Source organism: Salminus brasiliensis, chromosome 1 (assembly GCF_030463535.1).
Source record: "Salminus brasiliensis chromosome 1, fSalBra1.hap2, whole genome shotgun sequence".
In the NCBI taxonomy this organism is placed as follows: Eukaryota; Metazoa; Chordata; class Actinopteri; order Characiformes; family Bryconidae; genus Salminus; species Salminus brasiliensis.
The window spans coordinates 48,708,641-48,733,224 of NC_132878.1; the positions used below are offsets into that span (position 1 = coordinate 48,708,641).

A 24,584-nucleotide genomic window follows, 5' to 3' on the forward strand; every position below is an offset into this window, starting at 1 on the left:
TTTAAGTACATTGAAGTTGAGCAAATTACAAGCCAGGTCTGTATGCTGCTCTGAAAGTGTCTGTCATTTCAGTCATGGAGATTAAACAAAGTCATTCAGAGTGGTTTTATGTGAAAGGGCATATTTTAGAGAAGCGTACAGAGCAGTGTGAAAACAGTGGTGGAATTGAGGGTCTTAAATACACTGATCCGGCAAGTTTATGTGAGGCGTTCCAGTAATGCAGCACTTAGCTACCAAAAGTGCTCCAAGGAAGGACCGCTAGTGAAACGGCAACAGGGTCATGGGTGCCCAAGGCTCACTGATGTTCATGGAAGCCCCACTTCACAACTTACAGGGCTTAATGGTCCTAGATACCACAGGACACCTTCAGAGTCCATGCATCGACGGGTCAGAGCTGGTTTGGTTGGACGAGGGGACCTAGACAATACCATTAGCTAGAAATGTAATGGTATGAATGATATGGCTGATTGATGTTTAGCTACTAAATCTAAGCCGTAAACAACGTTTAGGTCTTATAGAGATGTCCAGAAAAGCTTGCAGCCGCTCTAAATACAACATTTCCCCAAGCGGGATCTCCCAGCTAGCGGCTTGGATGAAAATAAACTAGAATGTCCTGATCCGGTATGGAGACGTGAGGGAAAAAAACAAAGGCAGCTACCGAATTTGTGACTAACATGAAATTTAGAGATTGAAATGCCTAAATACGTCAATAAAATCGGGTTTTTTTTGTACGTAGCTCGGGTGTGAAACCGCTCTCCGTGCTCAAACCGAAGGCGCGTGAACGTCATGTTGGCGCGCCGACTGAAGCGGTTACCATAGCAACCCCACGCTTAGCCTCTCGATGGTGGAAGCGCAGCTGTGGAGAAATGGCTCCTGAAGTACGTTTGGAAATTGTTGGTTTGATGAAAATGCACCACTTTCAAGTCGCTAAAAGCATCGCAGAGGTAATGAACCACTCGGGCGCCCACTTATTAGGAATATCTGTCTGGTGTCGTATCCAGAGAACTGTTTAACAGTTAGCTAGCTAACGTAGTTGCCGCCTGTTTACTTTAGCCGTTATTAGGTGGTTAGCTGTTATAGGTAGTGCTAACTTTAAAAGAGTATATTATTATTATTATTATTAATACTCGTATTGTTATTATTATTATCTTTAAATGTATTTTATTATTATTATATTAATTATTTAAATAATTTATATTGCTACTACTGAATAACGTCCTCGACCCATGTCCTAGTTATAGCTAGTGCTACATCTAGGTGCATAGTTATATCTACAGCTGGCCACAGTTTGGCTGTAGTGGCAAACCTCTCAGAAGAGTCACTAAGTCACCGATGCTAGCACTAGCTAATCTATCTCCGTCTCTTTTTCAGGGGCTGAAACAAAAATTCCCTGCCTCGTTTGTTGATCCCATCATTCGGCCGTTGCTCGAGTTGGACTGGAATATGTATCTATCAGATAAAAAGCAGGTAGGTACGTTATCGCTAGTCTGCTGGATCATCTAAAGCTCAGTTATGTCGACCTGTATACAGGACGCTGAAAGCGCTGCTTAGTGAGCTGACTCGATTTGTCTCCAGGCGCTGAAAGGAGAGGTGTGGCAGTACAGAGGGAGTCTCATGTGTTTCGTGAATGGTCAGTTGATCGGGGATGAGAAGGAGCTGTCCAGGTGGGCAGAGAGACAGTGGCAGTTCACTTTCTACCGCCCACAAGCACTTTATGCCGCCATGACTGAAGAATACTGCCGCCAGCAACTGCTCAGCACTGGGGCAAGTACAGTCGTGAACATGTGAACCGTTTTGGTGTGATTTTGCATAATAAACAGATATGTAGATCATTCATAAAGACTGTGAGAGGCTCTTTTTAGAATGGCTACGCATTCCAAAGCCATAGCAGCCTTCTAGGAATACCATAGCAACAACCTAGCAACAATAGTGACAAGCAAGTTGATATTACTTGAACATTTTGGTCTGATTGTGTGATTCAGGATTGCACACAGCCATGGACATGCAGAACTGATTATGTGGCATTTTCTCACTTAGGAATAAATAGGGTACAGAACTGTTATTTCATGATGATACTGATATACTTATAATGCCCAACCAAACACATGGTGTACCACACCAACCACTTGGCAACACACCAGCAACCGTTTGAGACACCATACCAACCATCTGAGATGCCATAACAACAGCAACACCATAACACCATAACAACAATCTATCAAAACCATGGCAACAACCTAGCATCACTATAGGAACTACCAAGCAACCCTATCGCAACCACCTAGTATACCATATCAACCACCCAGCAAATGCATGGAGGTTGGAACCACTTAAGCTGCGCAAATCAAATGTTTTTGGTATAGCGTGTTGTTTAACAATTGCTGTTGTTGCAGAGTAGCTTTACAGAATACTTGAACTATTGAATAAACCATCTAAAAATAGCTTTTGATAAATAGTATGTAAAATGCAAGATATTGCTATTAAATGTTACCAGTGATTTAAAACGTTTGAATGGTAGTGTATTCGAATGTGACACATATCCACATATATATCAGCATCAGCCCTAATGCTTGAATTCTCTCTCTCTGTAGCATGTATTTGTGTACATGGATGTTGAGATTGGAGGGGAGGCAGCTGGTCGATTGCTGTTTGAGGTGAGCTCACTCTCTCACACTACCCTTAATTCTGCATTCTGCAAAGGGTATGTGCTTGCCTGATTTTCACCACAGTTAGTTGATTGTCGTTTACAGTGGGGTCCAAAAAGACAAATATTTATTTTGCATTCTTTTCTAATTTGGTACATCATTTGTCATGACACATTATATTATCGGCATGGCAGTGAGAATTGGGGCAAGTTCCCTTTTCTGCTTTAATGACAGCATTTTTTATAATGGTAGAACCACCTCAGACATTTTGGTTCTTTGATTGGAAGCTGAGGTTATTATGATGACTTTCATCCATTTATCCTAAAGTTCTTTGAAGCTCTCAGTGGCTGCCGTTAAAGTAACGTCCATTATGTAGTAACGACAGACTCACTCATGCTCTTAGGAGGTCCACATTCAGCAGATGTAGTGACCTACAATGTTCATTAGAAATTACACATGAATTGTGGGAGATTGTAGAATGATTTAGAATCATTGTGGAATTCCACTATACAATTCAGACACTAAGAGAAAAATGGCTAATGTACTCAATAGTGCCTTTAAACACAAACAGGGATCCAATTAGTCTCAGCTGTGATTTGAGAAATTTGATACGGAAGAATTCCAATGACCTGCACCAATCCCTGACTTTAACCATGACCTTAATCCCTTTGACTTTGACAACAGCTTTGGGATGAGTTGGAATCTAATTGCAACATCAGTGTGTGATCTTACAACAGAATAATCACGCAGACGTATTGCAAAATCTTTTAGAAAAACCTTTGGCGAAAAGTGGAGGCCAAAAACAAAGTAGGGGCCAACTTCATATTAATGACCCTGGTTTTGCAATAGGATGTCCCACAAGCTCATATAGATGTGATGGTTAGTTGTCCACATACGATTGGCCATATTTTGTATAAAAAAAAAAATCTTTGACCTTGAACCATTAGCCTCTGTGAGAGGAGGCCACATGCGAAATGTGGGTTTTAGAAGTGGATTACTGCAATTGATTGATTTACTGAGATATTTTGAATGGTTCTGTATGAGCAGCACTCAGAACCTTTTCTTTGTACTTTTTTTTGCCAGAAATTTACTGTTCTCTGACTTTCGAATCACAAAAAAGGGATTCCAGATGTGTGTTACTAAAGGGTGCATTTTCTCTAGCTCTTTTCAGATCTGTGTCCAAAGACGTGTAAAAACTTTAAAGCTCTGTGTACTGGAGAGGCAGGCATGTCCCAGAACCAGCTCATGCTCAGCTACAAGAACTCCTTGTTCCACAGAGTGGTGCCTAATGGCTGGTTGCAGGGAGGAGGTACTGTTCTTTAGCACAAACACACTGACACATACACTTAATACATATACTCGACACATAACATCCTAATTTTTAATATATATATATATATATTACAGATATTACTCCACCAGGGAAAGGCAATGGTGGAGAATCCATCTATGGTCCGACATTTGAAGGTACAGGTTTAATATCCATACAGCCAAAGGCATTACTAGTGATTTTTGAATAGGGGCTAGGTTGGGACTGGGGCCTTGGTTCCTCCTGGTAATTAAAAATGTTTATCAAGAAGACGTGTCTGAAACATGTGTATTTGGTGCAGTTGGCACACAATTTTATCAGAGTTGAAATATAATCATATATACAGATTTGGCTCAAATGCTATCCCCCTAAAACTTGCAGAGTGGCTCAGATTTATGCAATTAGTCAACACCCTCAAACACATATTAGTTGCATCTGTAAACCTTGTTCAAAGCTAGGTATAATCTGCACTATAGTGGATTGGACGGGTCCAGTTACAATTTGACTGACATAGAATACAATTGTTTACTGCCAGTGGATATTCATACACTGCTAGCACACAGGGTATTCCTCAAGGCTCAGTCCAAGGTCCATTACTTTTTATACTTACTTATGGCCAAATTAAACAATTTATACCATTTACCTAGACCCATTGCATTTTCCAGAGTCACCCTGGCTAACAACAATCCATCTTTTTATCTGCTTCTTCTTGTTTAGGGTCATAGAACCCGGAAGTATTAGGCACAAAATGCCTGGACTTTTGCACCTTCTTCCTTGTTATGTTTGGCTCTAAACTCCTCCATAAACATTCGTTTAGAATTTAGCTACCTGCCCTCTTACTAATGCTTGATCGTGGCCCTATATTTTAACTTCATAATCTTCACTGGCTCCCTTTATAACACCATATCCATACATAGTTCTCAACAATCATGCTGCCTCTTGTCTATCTAATCTCTTTCTAACCATCAATATCAATCCCACCTGTACCATTAGATTCTCCTGCAAGATTGTAATCCCTCTGTCTAATCTCAGTCTCAGTGATCAAGACTTCTTTAGAGTAGCAACTCAAATTTGATTTGATTTGACCATGCTGTCTGTTCTCTTGGCCATTTAAGCTGTCAGAGGTAGCTTTTGTCTCCCTCTGATATTTTACTGGACCTTTTTATCCTTTAGAATGACTTTCTGTTCCCCAGATCTCTTTTATTATGTACTTCTCTTTACTTCTCACCTGTTGTCTCACCGTCTGATTTTATTCCCAGACGAGAGTTTTGCTGTATCTCACAACAAGCGAGGTATCTTGGGAATGGCCAACCAAGGTCCCCATAGTAACGGTTCCCAGTTTTACATCACACTACAGCCAGCCCTATGGATGGATAGAAATTATGTGGCATTTGGGTAGGTGTTTCAAAAATGTTGTCTTTATGGCTTTATGTGAACTCTTAAATGATCACTATCACATTTCTCTAACCTTACTGGATCAGGGGTAGGGGACAGTGGGCTGCAGTAAAGCTTTCACTTATCCCCCTGTTTTGCAAAAAAATAATGTTGGGACACTAATTAACTAATAACTAATAAACACACACATGCTAAAACCAATGCTGTCCTCACCAAAACACCTGACTGTACATTTCAACTTAAATGGTGGGTTGAATGTTCACATGATTTTCTCTATTCATTTTTTTCACAGTGAATTATTTTAGATTATAAACACAGTGTCTTACTGTCAGTTACTTTTTTACAGTGTTATTTAATTTATTAAACAAAATGGATGAGGATAATGAAGTGTGAGAGAGGTATTATTATGTAATTATTGGGTACATATTATGATGTAGAGTCCTGACCATATCATTACTGGTGTTTATTGTCTGTGTTCTCTTTGTTTAGCATTATTTTAGTTTTAATTTTATTAAGATCTGAACTCATTCACTCTGACAAAATGCTAACCTAAAAAACAGTGAAATCAAAAGAAATGAACATTCATTTATACAGTGTTATTTATTTTGGTTGCTACCAGGCAGTGTTAGCAGATTAACTTTCTAATTATATTTTTATCTCAATGATTCACCATAGATTTTGGAGTTGGTTGGTTGGATCATATGAAAGAATAAAGTATATCACGGATCATATGAAAGAATAAAGTGTTTTCTACACTACAAGGTTTATTGTAATTCCTATGTTAAAAAATACCCAAGATTTCAAAACAATGTATAGCATTATGTAGCTTTATGTAAAGAAATGTAGCTTTTGATTGCCCCATTTTACACTTTCCTTTCTCCTTTAGGCAAGTTGTTGAAGGCACAGACGTCCTTCGGAGACTGGAAGAAGTGCCCACTTATAACGAAAGGCCCAAACAGGACTGCAGGATAGCGGCATGTGGGTTGCTTGATCCTTGACTAGCCATCATGCTTCAGAACGTCCTTTAAAAAATGTAATAAGAATGAAACATTTGCTGTTTTGTACTTTATAAATAGTTTTCATAAATAAAATAGACTCTGCATTTTCAAATACTGTTGCTCATAATGTCTCCACATGTATCTTCCTATGCAAATGTTTGGGCATCCTTGGAAAAAAAACACACAAAATGTGCCATGATTCTGACTGATAATTGCAGTTAAGAGATGTGACGAAGTAAAAGAGTTAAAGAAGGAAGAGACGGGTTGATAGTGGGCTGTGAAAGCTGCATTCACAAACAGGGTAGTGAAATTTTGTAGGGCCTTTTTTTGGAAGGATGAGCTTCGGGCATATTCCTCTTTCCAAGCTTCAGTTAATTCATATTTGCATGCTAAAGGACTTTGCAGTTCAGTGCATCTACACTATATTGACCAGCACTGATTATTCTGACAACTGCCTGCAGATGGCAGAATAGGAATTTACACGTCAAAGAGGAGGTGTGAAAAAGAATACTGCTAATGCTGTTATTTAACAGCCTGCATTTTGTGAAACTCCAGTCACAAGATTTAGCCACCTGTGTGTTGTGGGTTCGATACCTGGGCCACTGTTGGGCCCTTGAGCAAGGCCCTTCACCCTCTCTGCTCCCCGGGTGCTAGAGTTGGCTGCCTACCGCTCTGTGTGTGTGTGCTCACTGCCCCTAGTTCACTAGTATTTGTGTGTGTGTGTGTGTGTGTTCACTACCACAGATGGGTAACATCTGGAGGACACATTTCGCTGTACATAGTACAGTGACAAATACGTGCACCTTTACCTTTACCCTCACTTGCCACCAGCACATCCCTTTGGACTCTTCTTAGCAGTGTAGATAAAGCCCTCTTTATTAATGCACACTCTACAGTAGCCTACTACAGGCTGTAGTAATCTTCCTTACTTTGGGTCCATGCTAGTGCAAGTATTACACCTAAGCTACAGGGTTCAAATCATGGACCAAACTAAAAACGGACAAAAATGAAGCTACATGGTTTTCACTGGACAGCAGCGATATATAGAAAACAATAAACATATATACATATTTATATATAAAATCCAAACAATAAAATTTAAATAATGTTTTCAGATTGGATATGTGAACTACTGTTATGTAGTAATATTAACTTCTGAGCCAGATAAATATGTGCATAATGTTATGATTAAGATGTAAACTATGTTAGATGTAATGAATGTCTGCAGCATCATGTCCACATCGTGGCGTTATTCCGCTACGCCGTGTCCAGTCCTCACTCCTCCGTGTGTGGAGGGAGGGAGGGGGCGGGCTCGGCTTTTATTGCCATATTTGCTTGGAGGCGTGGCTATAGTGCGTGGGGGTGTGGTCACGGTGAACAGGAATGTATGGGCATTACTGTTGGGGGCGTGGTCATGGTGGCTTTGCGTCTCTTACGTGAGTCACGTAGTTGGGAAAAGGCCTGCGTCAGTCGTGGAGCCGTAGGAGGGAGATCCCAGCGGCACGCTGCCGCTATTAGCAACTGAGAGACGAGCCGTTGCACTTAAACGACAAAGCGTTTCCTCGTACTTCTATCTTTTTCTTCAGTCGCCTGCCACGGCTTGCGGTAGATAATGTAGAGCGGGGTCTTTTTTTAAATTTTTTTTTCATTTTTGTTTTTTTTTATTTTTTTTTACTTTGTTGGATATCCTCCCTCTCCGGCTCTGCGGCGTTGGTATTCTTTGTGGTGGTGGTGTTGGTGGTGGTCGTGGTCAAGTGCAAAACTTTCCCTGAACTCCACAACTTCGTTATCCGACTGTGAACAATTACAGCGGGAGCCACCATGAGGTAAGTAAGGGATGTTTATCCTGGAGATGTTTGTAAGCCAGTCAGCCAGTCAGCCAGTCAATCAAACATTCAGTGAGGAGGGTTGTGTAGCCTGGGCTGCAGCGTTTTTCTGAAATGTAGAGGCAGGAGCAGCAGCAGCAGCAGCGTCTCTGCATATCCCTGCTGTCGACGGCGTCTCCTCGAACAACTCCCCTCTCCATTACTTTCCTCCATCGACACGGCAGTCGGCCGTCGTTGCCACAGTGGGCTGCAGACGCATAGCGGCGATGTGATGCATGCAAATGATCCAAGCTCACTTCAAGACGTTTCAGATAAAACGCCCGCCGAGGAGACAGGGCTATTTTGAAGAGTGGAGATGTCTTGCACCAGTGTTTTCTCTCTCCTGTTCACAACACCCCCATCTGAGCAGGCAGGCATCTCAGTGGGAGGCTTGCTTGGTGCCAGTTGTTGCACTGCAGACGTCTTTTTAAAATTATTATTATTATTTGTATAAATATTGTATCATTATTTATATTTATTATTTATCATAACATTTCCCCGACCTCCCAGTTCCGCTTGGCCACCAACTGATCAAAAGTTGGAACGCGAGCAGCTGATGTGATTCCTTCCCTAAGAAGGGAATTTGGTCATGCCTGGATGGGGCGTCCTCTGGCTCCGCTCCTCGGATAGACACAGTGGGTAGAAGGAAAATTTGCAGGCACAGACCAAATCCCACCCCTTCTAAACCCCCAAAACGAGGCCAGCTGTTGGCACCCCTCAGCAAGAAGATTCTGGGCTTAACTAAGAGTAAGGTCGAGGTGTCTTTGTTGGATGAGGTGTCTTTGGGTCTTCTGTGATGCTCTGCATGTGTTCCCCTAATATTCCCCCTCATGCAAGCCTTACATTTACCATGAAGCACATCAGATGTAGGGGAATGCTGGTTGCCTGTCAGAGGTGGTCTGGTCTGGTCTGTTCCTTTCATTTGAAGCAGGGAAAAGGCTGAGTGTGAGTAGTGTGAGTTGAGGAGGTGGAGGTGGAGGTAGAGGAGGGGGGTATTTCCTAGTTGCAGCAGGTGTGGATTGTGTTGTTGTAAAGGCCGGGCTGCTCGCTTTTCTTCTTCTGCCATTTGTTTGGAGCTGTCAGAAGTGTGTGACTGCTGACTGTGGAAGTGTTCACGGGGTGATTCGAGGCTGTGAATCACCACACCAAAGGCTGGAAGACCCAAATGTGTGTGTGTGTGTGTGTGTGTGTGTGTGTGTGTGTGTGTGTAAAACAGGAGCTGATGAACTTTTCGTCAGGATGCACGATCAGCAGTTTACTGGAGGTTCCAATGGCCGATGCAGTGAATGGCTCTGCTAACTCGGCCTCTTGTACCTTTTTGGCCTCATTAGCATGCAGTTTATTGTAACATGGTGAGAAGTGCCTTAACAATTCTAGTCTTTCAGTTTTTCCTTAATGAAAGTGGAACTGATGTACCGACTGTCCAGCGACACCTTCGTCTGACCGATGAGACAGCTGGGCCGCTGGCCTACTAAGTAAAACGAACGTTCAGCACTACGCACACCCCCTTTCAGAGCTATAATATAGCAACATGTGCCAGTAAGCCTATTAATGAGCGCTGTCTGCGATATTTTTGAGCCTGTAGGGTTCACTGGGTTCTGCTCAGAAGGCCAACTTTGCTAGCTCACATTTCTGAAGAACGTCAAGTCTTAGTTTAGCAAAGATGGCATGGTGGTTTACTTTTTGGGACATGTTTTCATTCTATTTATATGTGCTACAATGTGATACTGGCACACTACAGGGGTGTGTAAAGACATTTGGGTGGGGCAGGGCACACGCAATAGCTTTTTGTTTAGCTGAAGGTGCACATTGGACAATAAAGCTCCACTGACCACAGCAGAGCGGCCTAAAGTGTTTTTATTAAAAATCTTTTGCACGTATCTTTAAATACTCTCTCACTTGTGGAACAGTCCCCGAGTGTAAGCCTTGGGTACAACCAAGACCAAGAGTGTTTGAGTACAACCAACCAACTCCTCCGTTGTCGTGCAAAGCTGAAACACTAACCTATGGGCACTATAAAGCTTTTGATTGGTCACCGCTAGCCCATACCCATTAAAACGAGTGAAATCCCATCTCTGCTTCCTTAAAGGCCAGTGCTGACTTTTTAAAGTACCTCTGCTGAATTTCTCAACTGAGCTGGATATAAGAGTCTTTCTCAAACTTTCTCTCTCTGAGGACACAAGGACAAACACTTCACTTTGCTCAAGAGGGGAGGGAACAGGAAAGGCATTCAGTAAACTGAAGAAGCACTTGACCAAATGTGCAATAACCAAGTAAGTCTGGCTAGCACAGAAATGTGGCCTACCTGGATTAGCTTGAACATATCTTGGGCTCTGCTCCTACACTTAAGACTACTACTTTGCTTATGCAGCTGGATACTGCATATCGCTGCACTGAAGCCCCAAGGATTGCAACCCCTAGAATTTACAATATGTCCAGTCTTTTCAGTGCATATGTGTGCGCATAGCTACATAGGATTGTATCAGTTACATTTTTTTATATGATTAACTTTTTTTTTTTTTTGAATAAGTATTGCAACTGTTACCCTTTTTTAATACAGCTGAGATAAGGGAAGTTCGCCGCTCTCTTCTTTGCCTGTGATTATTGTGTCATGATGAAAAATGATCCGAATGGTTTAATGAGAAGCGTAATATCTTTGTGTGATGTTCTTTCAGCAGCCATGCTTTTTGGAAACGCAGCCCCTCCACTACACATTTTGTCATTCGCACCATGTGTTCATCAATTAGAACACCACGGGAAGGCTTTTAATGGTGGAAAGTACAAGATGGGGAAAGTATGTGCTGGTACAAGACACTTTTCTCCAGTGCTGTAGTCTGTGGGTGCCAGGAAACTCAGCTGCTGCTTTCTGTTGTCCTATGTGCAGTGGCGATGTTCAAAGTGCTTTTGTTTTAAATGCACAGCTAGTTTAAATGTACACCTTCATACATCATCGGCAGAACTGCCGCGTACTGCATCTGTGGCAGGCTTTTGAGAACATGACTTCTTCAAACAGTGCAGATAAAATGCACTGAACAAATTGGAAATACCTAGGATCATTCTTCACTGTCCATTCTGCAGGTCTCAGCATTGTTCTAGAAGAAATTCGATCTCCAACTTCTCCCTCATCTTTCACCTTGTTGTATTCAGACTCTAATACCACAGAGACTTGCGCCCCTCACGTTATTCCTTGACTTCTCACCGGCCGTGTTCCTCGAGACACAACCGGTTGGCCAAGAAGAAAAGCAATCAGGGCTGTGTTTGTGCTCTCGGGATTATCGCTGATTCATGCATTACTGGAGACCACTGACTTGGGATAAAAATGACCTTACATAATGAGCTCTGTAATCCCCTCTGACTAGACATTTTGGATGCTGAGCATTACTTCAAATGAGAGGTTTGCAGGTGGGTGCTGTGTGTTTTGGGGGGGGGCATGCATGCATGCATGCAACACTTTTCTGTTCAACATCTCCAGAATGAAGTTTTCTGTAGATAAAGCAGATGGACATCGGAGGCTGCTTCAGTAGCCAGTTTCTTGGTATTTCATCAGTCACCTAAAATAATGTTCTATAAAGGAATAGTTTTGCAATGATCTAATTAATATGATGGATCACTCCCCTTCTATATGCAATTAATCAGCCAAAAGCATGCTTGGTCTCTGAAGTTTGCTTCTTTCATTCAGAACAGGGGATGCTAGGCGAATGTTGCATTAACAGACACCGGACTTGGAAAGTCACCAGCCTCATCTCTAAATAAATGAGCAAGCCCCATTTAGAAACTCATCCATATTTACGGAGTGTGACATTTGACTGTGTCTTGACTGATCAACTGTACCTGGGGTCAGTGACCAATCGTGTTGGTTCTTTGAGCTGTTTCTTAAAGTTGCTGCATGTCTGTAACAGTGTAGCTCTAGTATTTTTTTGTTGAGATGCAGCACACACGGATGGTAACTCTGAGCCTGTAACTGTAAATGTTAAACCCCATAGGAAATAAAATGAAGTTATAGTTGGTCTTCAACCCAGATGCAGTTCTAAACTTAACTAAACGGAGCATGTGCCTTCCTGCAAAAGGCTTGTAATGCTTCTATGCAGTGGCCTTTCAATTCTGGTAGGAGTGGTCTCACTAGAGGCCATCAGATTTGCGAGGAATGAAAATGATGCAAACCATATGGAGTTATACTCCCCGATCCCTCATTTTAGTCTAGCTGATAGAAAAAAAAAAAGAAACAAACAAAAGAAAATCTGACCCAACCACCAAAACAATGGTTTCTACCATGGTCAACAAAGCACACCAAAAATAGGATTTTTTGTGGCAAAGTTAATGCCAGTATCTGTGCCAGTCTTGGAAGGACCATTGTTCCACAAGACGTTGTTGCTTCGGTTGCACAAGAAGGCAATGGCAGGTACTTACAATTCATTTTCATCCACAGCAAATCATTTCTCTCTGTGGTAGAGAGCTTGAGCGGTAATTGACTGGGAATGCCCCAATCTGAACCAATGGATCGGGATCAGCGCCAATCCTGCCATAATTAAAGGGATCGGGTATGAGCTATTTTAAGCCTGATCAAGTTTAGCAGAGCACCCTCTGGTGTCCTCAAGGTGCTGCTAATGAATATCTTTAACAGCTTGCGACAGTGGAGAAGGTTCTAAGAAGGGAACAGAGCAGTTTAGAGTCTGCTCTGAACACTGTAACGTCAACTTAACATAATATCTGTGCTTTTTGAATGTTTCTTTAATGTAAAGCAGACATGTAATAGATAAATGTCTACCGCTTTCAGGAATGGCATTGATTTGCAGGTGTGTGTTGCTACATTTAATGGATATTTAACTGAGGGGTCTTTGAACAGATACATCTCTGTAGTCGTTTTCCAGATCTGTTTGGAAGCACCTGGATGTATTCATTGAAATGCCAAAAAGGCTTCTAGGTTTTGGCTTGTTCTTTCAGTTTGAAACTGTGGAGGAACCTCTTAAGGTGCTTTGAGGAACCTTCAAGGAACCTTTTTCTTCTGAAAACCTTTTCTTGAAGGTTCCTCCACAGTTTCACATTGAAGAACCTCTAAAAGTTCCTCAAGAATCATATACTTTTAACAGTGCGCTTCTAAACCTTAATTCTGTGTTCTTTGTGTCTCTACTCACAACCTGTAGCCTATCTTCACACCCACTCAGTCACTCAAGTTTGTATAACCTTGCAGCTAGAAAGCCGGTGTATGCTGAGCATATAGACTTTTTCTCTAATCTGCATTGCATTTTTTGTGAGGGTGGACCTTAAAAGTATGAAGTTCCTTTGTCTACAGCTTGGTAATTTGCTTTGCTGCCGCAAAGTCTGTCTCTGTTGCGTAACATTTCTCAAGGTGAAATGTAGTTTTCTGATCTTCTGGTTGACTTCGTAGTCCTGAGGTTGCTGAACTTTCATGAGGGAAAGCTGTTTGCTAAAGTTTTGGGTGTCTTCTGCTGGGTTAGCCTTGTACCAGCCCCACTCTCTATTGCTGGGCTTTTTTTGTGCTTTGACTTTTAGAGCTCATCAATAAGGTCTTCGACAGAGAGATTACCTCTGTTGATAAGAGAGAAGAGAGAAGCAGGGATGAAGACTGGTGTGTCCAGCTGACAGGTTCTGATTACCTTACCAGGCTGTGTCGTCCCAAGTGCTACAGGTCAGGGGCAGTTCATGACCCCTGTATCCAATGCCCTTGCTCAGAGCCCTGTTCTACAAACTTTCTCCAGTCTCATTACTCTTCTCCTGGCGCCTTGCTGACTGCACACCATGGACCTCCAGTTGTCAAGAAGAGTAAGCAAACCGTTAGCTGCCATATGTTTTGTCTTACGTTGTTTCCACTAGCTTTGCTCAATGCCTGTATGGTTGCAGTCTTTGGAAAAGGCACCTGTTTTCAGTCAGGCTGAGCAAGCCTTCATTTTACATGGACCAATTGTACCACCAGCGTGGCTTATCATATGTTAGAGACTTTGAGCCTAAACATCCACAGAATGTAATGTACTGTTTCAGTTGGTTGAGTGATATTTACATGATTTTACATGAGTACAATGCTGGGTACTGTGTTTTGTTTTGGGTGTTTTTAAATAAAATGCTACTTGGTTATACTTTAAGCTAGCTAGACGTGGGCATGTCTATTGTATTGTTATTGTTAAACTTTTTTATTATTATTATTTGTTTGAAAAAAATTTAAATGAAGCAAATTCATAATTGAAAATAATTTGACAAATAATTTGATTTGGGTACAATTTAGTGTAAGTACGCTCAATGTGCCAAGTGCTCCCATTGTGAAGAATCTTTAGCCTGCTTAACCTAAAGTGGGACTTACCAGCGAGTGAATTGAAGTGCTTTGCATTTAAAAGATGCAAAGACTGTGTAACGATCTGTTGTGATCTTATGATAAATACAGTCAGTCTGCCATATTTGTGTTCCTGTTCAACTACCGGATGTGTGTGTGGTAGGGGGAAATAATAGCGTTGCAGTGGTGGGGGGGCAAATCGAGAGAAAATGGTCCAAGGCAATAATGGTTTGATCAGTCATTGTACTGCTGCTACCTTACTTTTTAATGCATTAGATAGGTTTAAGGTACACATTTCCATTATGAAGGCAGCTACTTGACATTCATCAATATGCTCACCGTGGAAGGACATCACCAAATCACCAAAAGTCGTCTTATCCCTCAAGCTAGCTGCAAATGCTCATTGTTCACTCAATGCAGCCTGACTAAATCTGCCCTGACAAGTCATGAATGTTGATATATGGAGTTTTCCTCTGCTTCAGCTTCTGCATCTTTATTGGAGACTTGTTTAAATTTCTTCAAAATAAATGGATCTCAAGCTCTCATTAAGACCAATGAAAACAAGCAATCTTCAAGTGTAATTTTATGCATTTCACATTGTTGTCTGTTATTTGACACACTAGGTCTGAGTTGATTTCACAGAAAAGGCAGAAGGCATGTCCCGGCCTATGTAAAAAAAAAAAAAAAAAGAAGAAAAAAAAGCTGTATACCTGCATCACTTGCTTGCCTTGATTTTTGCTAAGGTAACTGTAATGGGGCATCAGGGGGGAAAGATAGTAAATGTATTTGGCAATGTGCTAGATTTCGGTCATGAATGATTTAGCACTTTTTTCTGTCTTCACTTTCTTTCTGTACAGACAGGTGTTTGCTGACAAGGTTGGTTTGTACCACCTTGTGTAAGGGCATCTTTAATCTCCCTTTTATTCAGTAAATCTCCAGTTTCGTAGCACCATGTCTTGTTCGTGTCACGTGAGCAGTGCTGCTCAGTGCCTGAGGGGAGAAAAGCTGGCCGACCATGTGCTGCTGCTGCGCTGCCCCACTGCTGTGCAGGGACAGATGTGCACGTGAATCTGCAATGGGATTATCCAGCAGTGATCTGTTTTGGTCGAGCCCTGTCGGAGTGGTTTGACAGACAGGAAAATTGCAAGGATGCGAAATGGAAGCAATGCTGGCAGTGGCTCTGAGATTGCTATTGCTCATTCATGGTGTCTTATTTGCAGGCACAGAGTCAGTATCCCTTATGACGTCAAGATATGAACCCCTGCAGGTGTGGTTCTGACAAAGGTTTCTGATACCCACCCCACCCTTGCTCTTTTTTCGCGTTAAGCTACCAGCCAGGACTGAAAAATGATGAGTTGCTGTTCCATGGGTCAAAACACCACCAAGCCATTCTTCTTTTCCCAAGCATGAAATACATGTGTCAACAGACACGCACCAGCTCACGGAGTAGCCAGCAGGCCTATTTTTGGCTTTGCGCCCAGCCCCCTGAAAGAACCGCCTCCCTTTTTCAGTTGATGCCAGCAGGACTGGCGAGCTACTGCTGCACATGGGTATCTTCAGCTGATTTTGGACGCGTCCCTCTGTCCACAGCCATGCAAACGTGGTTTGTCCCTTTGAGCTGATGCTGCTGATCCTGGCACACTTAGCCCAGTGCTAATGCTTCTGCTACATGAATAGTCTGTGAAGGGGATGGAAGAATGGGCAGGTCTACAGTCATTTGGAAAAAAAATGGATCTCACCATTTGCAGTTATTTATTTTTATTTTTTTCCATCCTGGCACCAATTTGAGTCATTTTCAATTTCTGTTGAGTTCAATTTCATGGTTAGGACTCCTCATCAGGAAACAGATGCCCTTGAGTAATTGGGTGGGAGCAGGAGGGCCATCTGACTCACCCAGAGAGAGAGACTCTGGGCCACGGATGGCTGTGGCATTGTGAAGGGTTGGACCCTTGATCACCCTCTGCGCCTCCCGAGCGCCTAAACACCCAAAGAACACAAGAATCAACGTGGACTTTTTATACTTGTCTCTGATGCATAGTTTTAAGGATCATTTTGATTATGTAAGAGTATTAATATAGTTAGAATTTTCAGAATTAAAATGTATTGACATTTCGCTAACACTTAACTGATGGCCAGTGTTTATAAGGCTACCAGGCAGTTTGGCATAAGTCTATTAGGGCAACCGATGCTAAACGCATATCCGTTTTGGTTGGTGTGACAGTTAGTCTTGTGCAGAGCCATCAAGTAGGCCCCTCTCTCTGCATTTCTGCAGCATCTGCGTTAAGGACAAGCTGTTTAATCAGAGTGTGGGTGCGCACCATCAAGGGCGCTGGCAAGCCTCCCTCCGCTCATTTTGCAGCGGATGTGAAAACGGCGGATGCGCCGCTGCCATCCCGCCTCCTTCCCTCCAAACGCGTGAAGCCGCTCCTGCAGCTGGACTCGCGGCTCAGTAGTCAAGTCTCCCTTAAGGCTGCTGTCACTAATACAAGGCTGTGTATTGAATGCCCGATCGCTCATTGCTAAGAAGCTTAAGGGCACTGTGTGGGGCTTGCGTTGTGCACCATGAAGGAGGATATGGATAATTGTCACTGTATGCGCGTGTATGTGTGTATATATCCAGTGCTCGAACAGCCATAACATGATCACAGCAGATTGTATTTAGTTGAGTTTGCACGGCCGCTGTCTCGGGAGGACCAGTATCTCTTAAAACCCAACAAGGGTTGGTTGGTTCAAGCGCTTGAATCCATTGCCTTGCAAAAGCGATGCCACAATGGCGAGCCACATTGTTCCTTGTTATCGCTACGTTGCCGAGGCAACAAAACGTGAAAGGAAAACGCCGTTCTGCGCTAGATTTATGTTTGGTGCTGCAAAAAAAAAAAAAAGAAAAGTGCATCCAAAGCCCTGGCTTGGGTAAAATCTTTGAAGTTAGTGGGGCAATGAGACAGCATTCCTTGTGGAGCCCCCAGTGCCCTAGATAATAAACTGTTCTGAATAAACATCTCCCTTTTGTCTCCGCAACAATGGAGCTGGACCCTGAAAGTGGATCATTTGACACTGGCTTCAAAACCTGTCCTGACTGAGAAAAACTGTGCTTTTGTGTCCATTCAGTGCGCTGACCCAGACCTCGTGTGGTAAAAGGAGAGCAGGACCGCAGTGAGAAAGTGGTGGAGGCTAGCACAGACCCTCAAAAGGCCACAACAGTGGAAACTAGAAGAGATGCCTTAACTAGCTCTTAACTGCAAATGTTCTCCACCTGTACGGTACCTGTGACAGTCATGGATAACAGCAATAAACTGTACATGTATTCGCCCTGTTCATCTCTGTATGGACTGTTACAGCTCAGTGCATACGGTCATGTGGAGAATAAGTGATGGCCTGTGTACATACAACGGTTATAATCCTCAAGCAAATTTCATAAGCGTCCATCCCCGCCATAAACCTTAAGCTGTAAGCTGCTAGCAGGTTAGCAACATGCCATGCAAAGAAAAGCTCAAAGCTCAGGTAATTGGCGCCTGACTACGGAGAGTGTAAATGACTTGAATGTAGAAGACCCCTGGGGGTTCCTCTGTCTTTTTGTGAGGGCTGGACTTTCCTCTATCGAATGTTTAAATACAGCTTTTGTGTGACACTGAAACACTCCTCCTTTTGTTTCTTTTCTTATCTAACACAGCAGATGCTTTTAAATTTGGAAGCCAGTTGTAGTTGCAGTGAGTATTTTTGCACATAAAAATGTGACATCACTTTTTAAAATGGATGGATATCACACTGTGTACATTTGCTTGATGCTACTGGAACTGGATAATAATGCAACCAAACAGCGAATCCCACCTATTTCTTGACTATGTTCAGAGTTTAAAAAACAACCAACCAATCAATGAATTGATCATAATGAAAATAATCTGCAGATTCATCCATGAATAAAAAATAACTTAAAGAGCTTCACCTCAAATGCAGCTTCATTTAGTTTGATTTTCAAAAGGGAGAAATTTCATTTATAATTCTATTAATAAATTGTCTCCGGTTCTAGGTATAGCTTGTTCAACCAAAACAAAAACCTGTTTTCGTCTCTTTTAGGGAAAAATAATAAGAACAAGTGGAAAATTTGTGAAATATGCTACACAGGTGATATCCCCTTCAATCTGAGGTTATCATCATACCCATAAAATCTCCAATCTACCATTGAAACTGTAGCTTAGATAGGCCAATGCAAATGGTGCAAGAGAACCTCTCTGCGGTTATTGCTGTGCCTTTTATGTAAAATATGTGTTGGAAAGAAGAATAGGATTGTAAAGTGTTGAGTCCAGCAATCCTGTCATCAGTTGGTGTATGGGAATGCTGACTACTGATTTCCTCTCCACTCTGGCACGGCTTGCGCCTGGCAGCAAGAAGGACCGCTTTGTAATTTGATCTGTAAATTAAAGGTCTGAAACAAATCACACTGAAGATACATTTTGGACCCTTCAATAAGAAAATACCAAACGTTCAAACAACTGTTGGCCTTGTATCCTAATGAATCCTCACCTTTCTAGATTTAACTGTGCATAAGCAGCCTTTTAAATGGAGGCAACAAACATTTGTACTGTATTTGTACTGAGCCAAGCTTTGCCTGATATCATTCTGATGGTGGTGTGTCCTGATCTCCATTACCATATTTAACTGTCCATATCTCTATAAACCTTGCCTGAGCACTGGAGTTATCCTGTGCCTCATTTCGTGTAAAACAAAATATGTATATACAATAATCTACTGCTCAGAGACTGATGCTGATATTTCAGGCTTAATTAACATGAAATGCTTCAGTTCTCCTGGGATCTGCAACCAGTTGCGGTCCCGCTGGACCTCTGGTCATGAGCAGCACTACGTGGATTGTGTGTTGTCTTTCTACTGCACTGCCTAGGATGGCCTAGTTGTAAACACTGTACAGCTGCATTCTTCTTTAAGCTGAAGTGAAATTTCTTCTGAACTGTCTTACTTAGCTGGCTTTCAGATAAAAGGTGTATCTGCAAGTTGCCAGAATTCGCCCAGAAGGTTTTCTTTCCTTGTAACTGCCATCAAGCAAAAATCTTTGGGTTGTGGGGAACAGCTTGGCCTTTTAAGTTTCGAGTGGGTTTTACCTTGAAGTGTCCCATTTCATAACGTTGGGCTTGCATGTTGTTTACTGCCTGATTAGCCGGTATGGCACAGTTGGGTTCAGCTTGTAGCAATTAGCCAACAAAGTCAATTATGGAAAAGAGGCATTGGTTACTTGAAAGTGCAGCAATGTTCAGATGTTCCTGCAGAGATCAGTGGCTTGAAATGGCATCTGTTAAATCGGTGTGCCATGAAGGAACACCACGCCATTTCGGAGGCAGAACCTTGAATTATGGTGGCACCGTGACTGAGATGGCAGAAGGAATCGTTTCAATTCTAAATAAATATAATAATAATAATAATAATAATATTTGTGTTGCCCTACACATCGCAGACTCAACATTTTGTTGCCTGCTAAGGAAGCTTGGTCACTGCTGCAGGCTGGAAATAATGTCCGGTAATGATGACTAGACAAAGCCAGATACAATATTCCTGGATTCCACATATAATTACAATAAATATATATAAAATCAGCAGCGATCAGCATTCATTTCTACTTCACTTATGTGCTTTCACTTCGGCCTGCTCATCTTCTCAACAACCCCCAACTGCCTCTTGCCCTTTAAAAAAAAAAAAGAAAAAAAAAAAAAACCCTACTCCCTTTGGTTTGTCCTGCTGGGACTCTTTGCTGCGTGGGTCTAGAACAGGTGGTGCCTGTGTTGTCCCATCTGTCTGGAGAACAGCTGCCCTCCTCTCACTGCCTACGTTCCCCTCTAATGTCTTTATCCTACACCCTGTGGCTCTCGTTACATTATTGCTAGAGCAAGACTTGGTCACAAAGGGTTAGATAGTGGATTATAAACTCTTAACTTGCCTGATCCCCAACCGAGGAACTCTTTTTCTCAGCTCTCCACATCGGTTCAATTTCCACAGCCGGAGAAGAGCTGGCTTACAGGTTGTGAAATGCAGATTGCAGATTTTCTGGCTTCTGGTTGGTTTACGTTTTCTGTCTGTGATTATATGGGCATGTCCGCTGACGTGTTCCAATATCTACTTAATGCTAACCATAAACAGAAGACGGACATTTGGCATTTCACCTGTTCTTGTCCTTTCAAGCTTGATCACAGTTGCCTCCTGTGGGGAGGAGGGAGAACAGGTGAGCATCAGTAAACACCAACCCTCAGGGTCTCATGCATTTCTCATGCGGGTAATGGAGAAGTCATGGACACACCTGCCCGACTTTGTACAAATCTTTCACACTGTCGTGTCAAACAGTAAGAGTTTTGAGGGTGTTGAGCTGGTGTCTTTTGGCCACTTTGTCATGCTTCAAGATTAATTACTTAATACACTGGAGAAAGTGCTACAGCGTGTGTGCTGCCGTCCTATACATGAGGCTTACAAATACCTCCAATCTGTAATCGAGCGCTGTTGCATTTCAATGCTGGGGCTCATTCAGCAGTTTGTTCTCCACCTCATGGAATAGTTTCTCCTGGTCTGTGCTTGGCTAGCTTAAGTGTTGCTTGCACTGCCTTTTTTTGTTGAGATGAAAAATCAGTGCCACCCTTCAAACACTGAGACCGGTGCTCTACTGCTGGCCAACGGTTCTGTAATAGTGTGGAATACAGTTATACTGCTGCTGATACAGTTGTATACTGACAATAGGCAGGTGTAGCTTTTGCCCTCGTGACATGCGTGTGTTGTGTGTTTTGTGAAGCAACAAACCTAACAGAAGGGCTCTGGGCTGTCATGTGCGCCATGCCAGATCCATGCATTGGATTTCGTTGCACACACTGATGAAAATATGTTGTCAACCGGATACATACTTAGAGAACACAGCAGAACAAGCAAAGACCACTTACATGAAAGATTATCTGGGGCCTTCTCCATGCTGTAAAGGTGACTGTCGTTTAAAACTGTTCCTAAGTCATTGTCACTGGGTTTTAGCTGTATAAGGCAGATTTGTACATACAGAGCTCGTGTGATATTGGCACTCACGAGTGCCTCGCAGCCAGACCCATTGCAAGGTCTGAACTGGACTATGGTATAATGCACATTGGCAGTTCCTCTTGCCATGGTGGTATTTCCGTCACAGCCCCTTTCAAATCAGTGTGTTTTCATGCTTCTCTGGGCTTTGTGTGCATTTTAAACCAGACCTCAGGGACTGCAGTAAGGTCACTGCAGCTTCTTTCCTCCTCTTTGGTTGGTGACAGCATACTAAACACTCGTCCACAGCATCCAGCCCGACTGGGCTGCGCCTTCGGAATACTAACAAAGCCCCTCTCCTCTTTCCGTGGCTGACTCCCTCTCTCTCCTCCCCGTCTTCCCCCTGGTCATGTGCCGAAAGGCCCTCGGGGGCCGTTTTCATGGCTCCGTGCCAACCAACTAGAGTGCAAGTTTAAGAATCTTCCTTCTGTCGTCCCCCCCTCGTCTTTTTTTTGTGTGCTCTGTCACAAGCACAGACTCCAGTTCTAGCTGCTAACTCGGTCTCTCTTTTTCATTTTCTTCCTCCATCCTCAGGGGGCTAGACTGCCTCGCAAAGGAGCAGTTTTACACCCAGCTCAAAGCTGCTTTTAATTAATAGAGAGAAATTGTGGTGTATGAGCAGCGTGGGAGACTGGGCTAAGCAGGATAGGACCCACACCTACAAGGGTACATTGGGATATATGGGGATACATGGGGATATATGGGTCTAAGGATTATTTAATAATTGATTCATGTGATTCATTTTCACTGATGAAATCTGATAGGATGCCAATAAAAAGTTAAACCACCAACTCCTAAAGCAAGTGGGCTCTTAAAATGAATGGCTTTGAGGTTGTAGTTGCCTTTAAAATGTCAAGTAATTTTAACGTAACCGCTTCATGGCTATAGGCGACAGTAGCATGTGGGCTAACTAGGGGGAATTCCACGCCTTTCAGTGGTAGTGGTTTGGTGTAAACTAAATATACTGACTATATTTAAGTGTCATGATAACGTCCACTTTACTCAGTTCCAAGAACGAAGTTAATCTGAGATCAGAACCACTAGCATGTTTATTTTCTCTTGTTTAAATAGACTTCCTACGGAGCTACCACTGCCATACTGCACCGTGTTACTCCAGATTAAACGTACATGTATCGTGCACGACTGAATTTCCCCTTGCTTCTTTGGAATACGGATGTTGAGATAATATCTAAACACTATTAAAGCTTCCAAACACCGCATTCACCCTCCCAGTAATACAGTCAATATATGGACACTAAGTTGCAAAAACAGTCTGTGCTGTTTCTCGGTCAGGAGAACAAACTCATTTCCATATCTCTGCCTGTTCGGCCTACCACAGTTTAGCCCTCGCCTATTCACGCTGCTGTTTTCAGGAGTTTTAGCTCAGGAGTGCTTTTTGAATGAGGTTCGGTACATGACAGACTGTTTCTGAGGGATAAAAAGAGGTTGGAAAATGGAGAATGGACGTAAAACCAAACAAGCATTAGAAGTGGACCTCGAGAAAAGCGTAGGTCATGGGCCTTTTAGAATATCAACCTGGACATGATACACTCCACGATATGCAGTGCAGGAGCCACACTTGTCAAAAGCATGTAGCTTTGCTCTCAATAGCCCTACGCTACACTTTAAACATTACATGTAGAGATTGAATCTGCACCTTTTCATGAGGCATTACCGAACTGTAGAGCAGGTTGTGGAATGATCTAAACATGGGTAAGCATAGTACAAGCACTTCCAAGTCCAAGGTAAATCCTCATAGTGGCTGAATGTAGTGGAAGTGAAATACCAGTATACCAGTGAAGTACCAGTAACCATAGTTGATTTCACTTTGGACAGGGAACAGCACTGCTCTACCAAGAAGATCCTGCAGCAAATCATGTAAAACTACCTAGTAGTCGCTAGTATGTGTTGACCAAATGTGTTCCCGAGGAACCCATGTGCTGGCTTTCATTCGTTTTGTAGCCCACTTCCATATTTCCCTAATGAAAGACTTGACTAAAGACTGAAAGGGTGGAGGACGCCTTCAAATGATCAATCAAAAAAGCAAGCAAACAGTAGACTGGCTATATTCTACATATGAAATGGCCATATACAGAACTGCAGCCTGATGAAGAGGCAGGGGACTTACTGTGGTGTCCTACATCAGCTGCTGGAACAAGGCCCGAGTGCAAGTGCTCATTTGTAAGTAAATACAGATTCTGAATTGGGTTGCCCACGCTCCACCAGGGACTCGTATTTTAATGACTCAAAACCGCTCAGTATGGAGCTTTTCAGTCTTGATTAATGCCCCCAAGCCGACTCTTTGGCTGACTTCAGTGTCTAGGCAGACTTTTAAGAGCCTTGCAACTCGCGGCGTGATTAACTGCGCCTGGCCTGCCACAGGAGCGGAGTCGGAGCGAGACTGCAAGCACTGGGTGTTTCCCAAATAAACATCTCAGTGGTTTACCTTACTGCTTAGCTACGTTAGCTACGAGTTGCAGTATGTCAGGTGATGCTTGTGTAACTTGGAGATGCTAGTGGCATCAGTCTTAATTCAATGGAGTGCAGCATATTTTGAGTAACAATCACGGTACTCAGTATGGTAGTGTATTTGGATAGCAGTTTTTTTATTGTATTCTGTTGTTGCATTTTGTCTACATGACAAAATATTGTGATAAATATTGTATATTGTAAAAAATGGCTTTAAATAATAAAATTTTTCCATATCACCCAGCACCCAACATAGTTCAGTGTGTTTTCACCTTGTAAAAGGCATACACTGCATTGCTTCCCTATAACTGTCAAACAAACCCGCCACCCAGTTTTCATTCTGTCAAACACTCACTCTCTACTGCAGGGGTCCCCAGATTGTCCCACTCCAGGCGAGAACCAGGCGAGTCTTCTAGCTCCTTTGAGTCATTCAAACTCGCCATAGTCAGGCAGGCTACTGCAGATTGCTGCTGTCCAATGAAAAACATGTATCTTCATTCTTGTCCGTTTGCCGCTTGAACACTGTAGCTGCTCTGTACCCTCTGTGAATAATTCTGGATGAGTGGA

The 24,584-nt window shown here is 42.6% G+C and overlaps 2 protein-coding genes across 6 annotated transcripts in view; both read left to right on the top strand.

Annotated features, from left to right (window-relative positions):
• The first annotated feature begins 842 nt into the window (after positions 1-842).
• On the top strand, positions 843-6,459 carry ppil6 (peptidylprolyl isomerase (cyclophilin)-like 6). Of its 4 annotated transcripts, none has more exons than XM_072680996.1 (8): positions 843-944; positions 1,372-1,467; positions 1,576-1,764; positions 2,592-2,654; positions 3,807-3,954; positions 4,053-4,112; positions 5,214-5,349; positions 6,236-6,459. In XM_072680996.1, the coding sequence occupies exons 1-8, from the start codon at positions 867-869 to the stop codon at positions 6,345-6,347; spliced, it is 882 nt and encodes a 293-aa protein (XP_072537097.1). In that variant the 5' UTR covers positions 843-866; the 3' UTR covers positions 6,348-6,459. The 4 variants fall into 4 exon arrangements, with proteins under 4 accessions (XP_072537097.1, XP_072537105.1, XP_072537109.1 ...); XM_072681004.1 differs by having other exon boundaries at positions 3,817-3,954; XM_072681008.1 differs by lacking the exon at positions 4,053-4,112.
• A 1,354-nt stretch (positions 6,460-7,813) lies between these two features.
• enah (ENAH actin regulator) overlaps positions 7,814-24,584 on the top strand; it is a 95,474-nt gene continuing 78,703 nt past the window's right edge. The window contains exon 1 of one of the 2 annotated variants that reach the window (XM_072680942.1): positions 7,814-8,173. In XM_072680942.1, the coding sequence (XP_072537043.1) occupies positions 8,169-8,173 (5 nt within the window). In that variant the 5' untranslated portion in view covers positions 7,814-8,168. Of the gene's footprint in view, positions 8,174-20,499; positions 20,521-24,584 lie in introns of those variants that run through there. The other variant, XM_072680959.1, reaches the window with a different exon arrangement.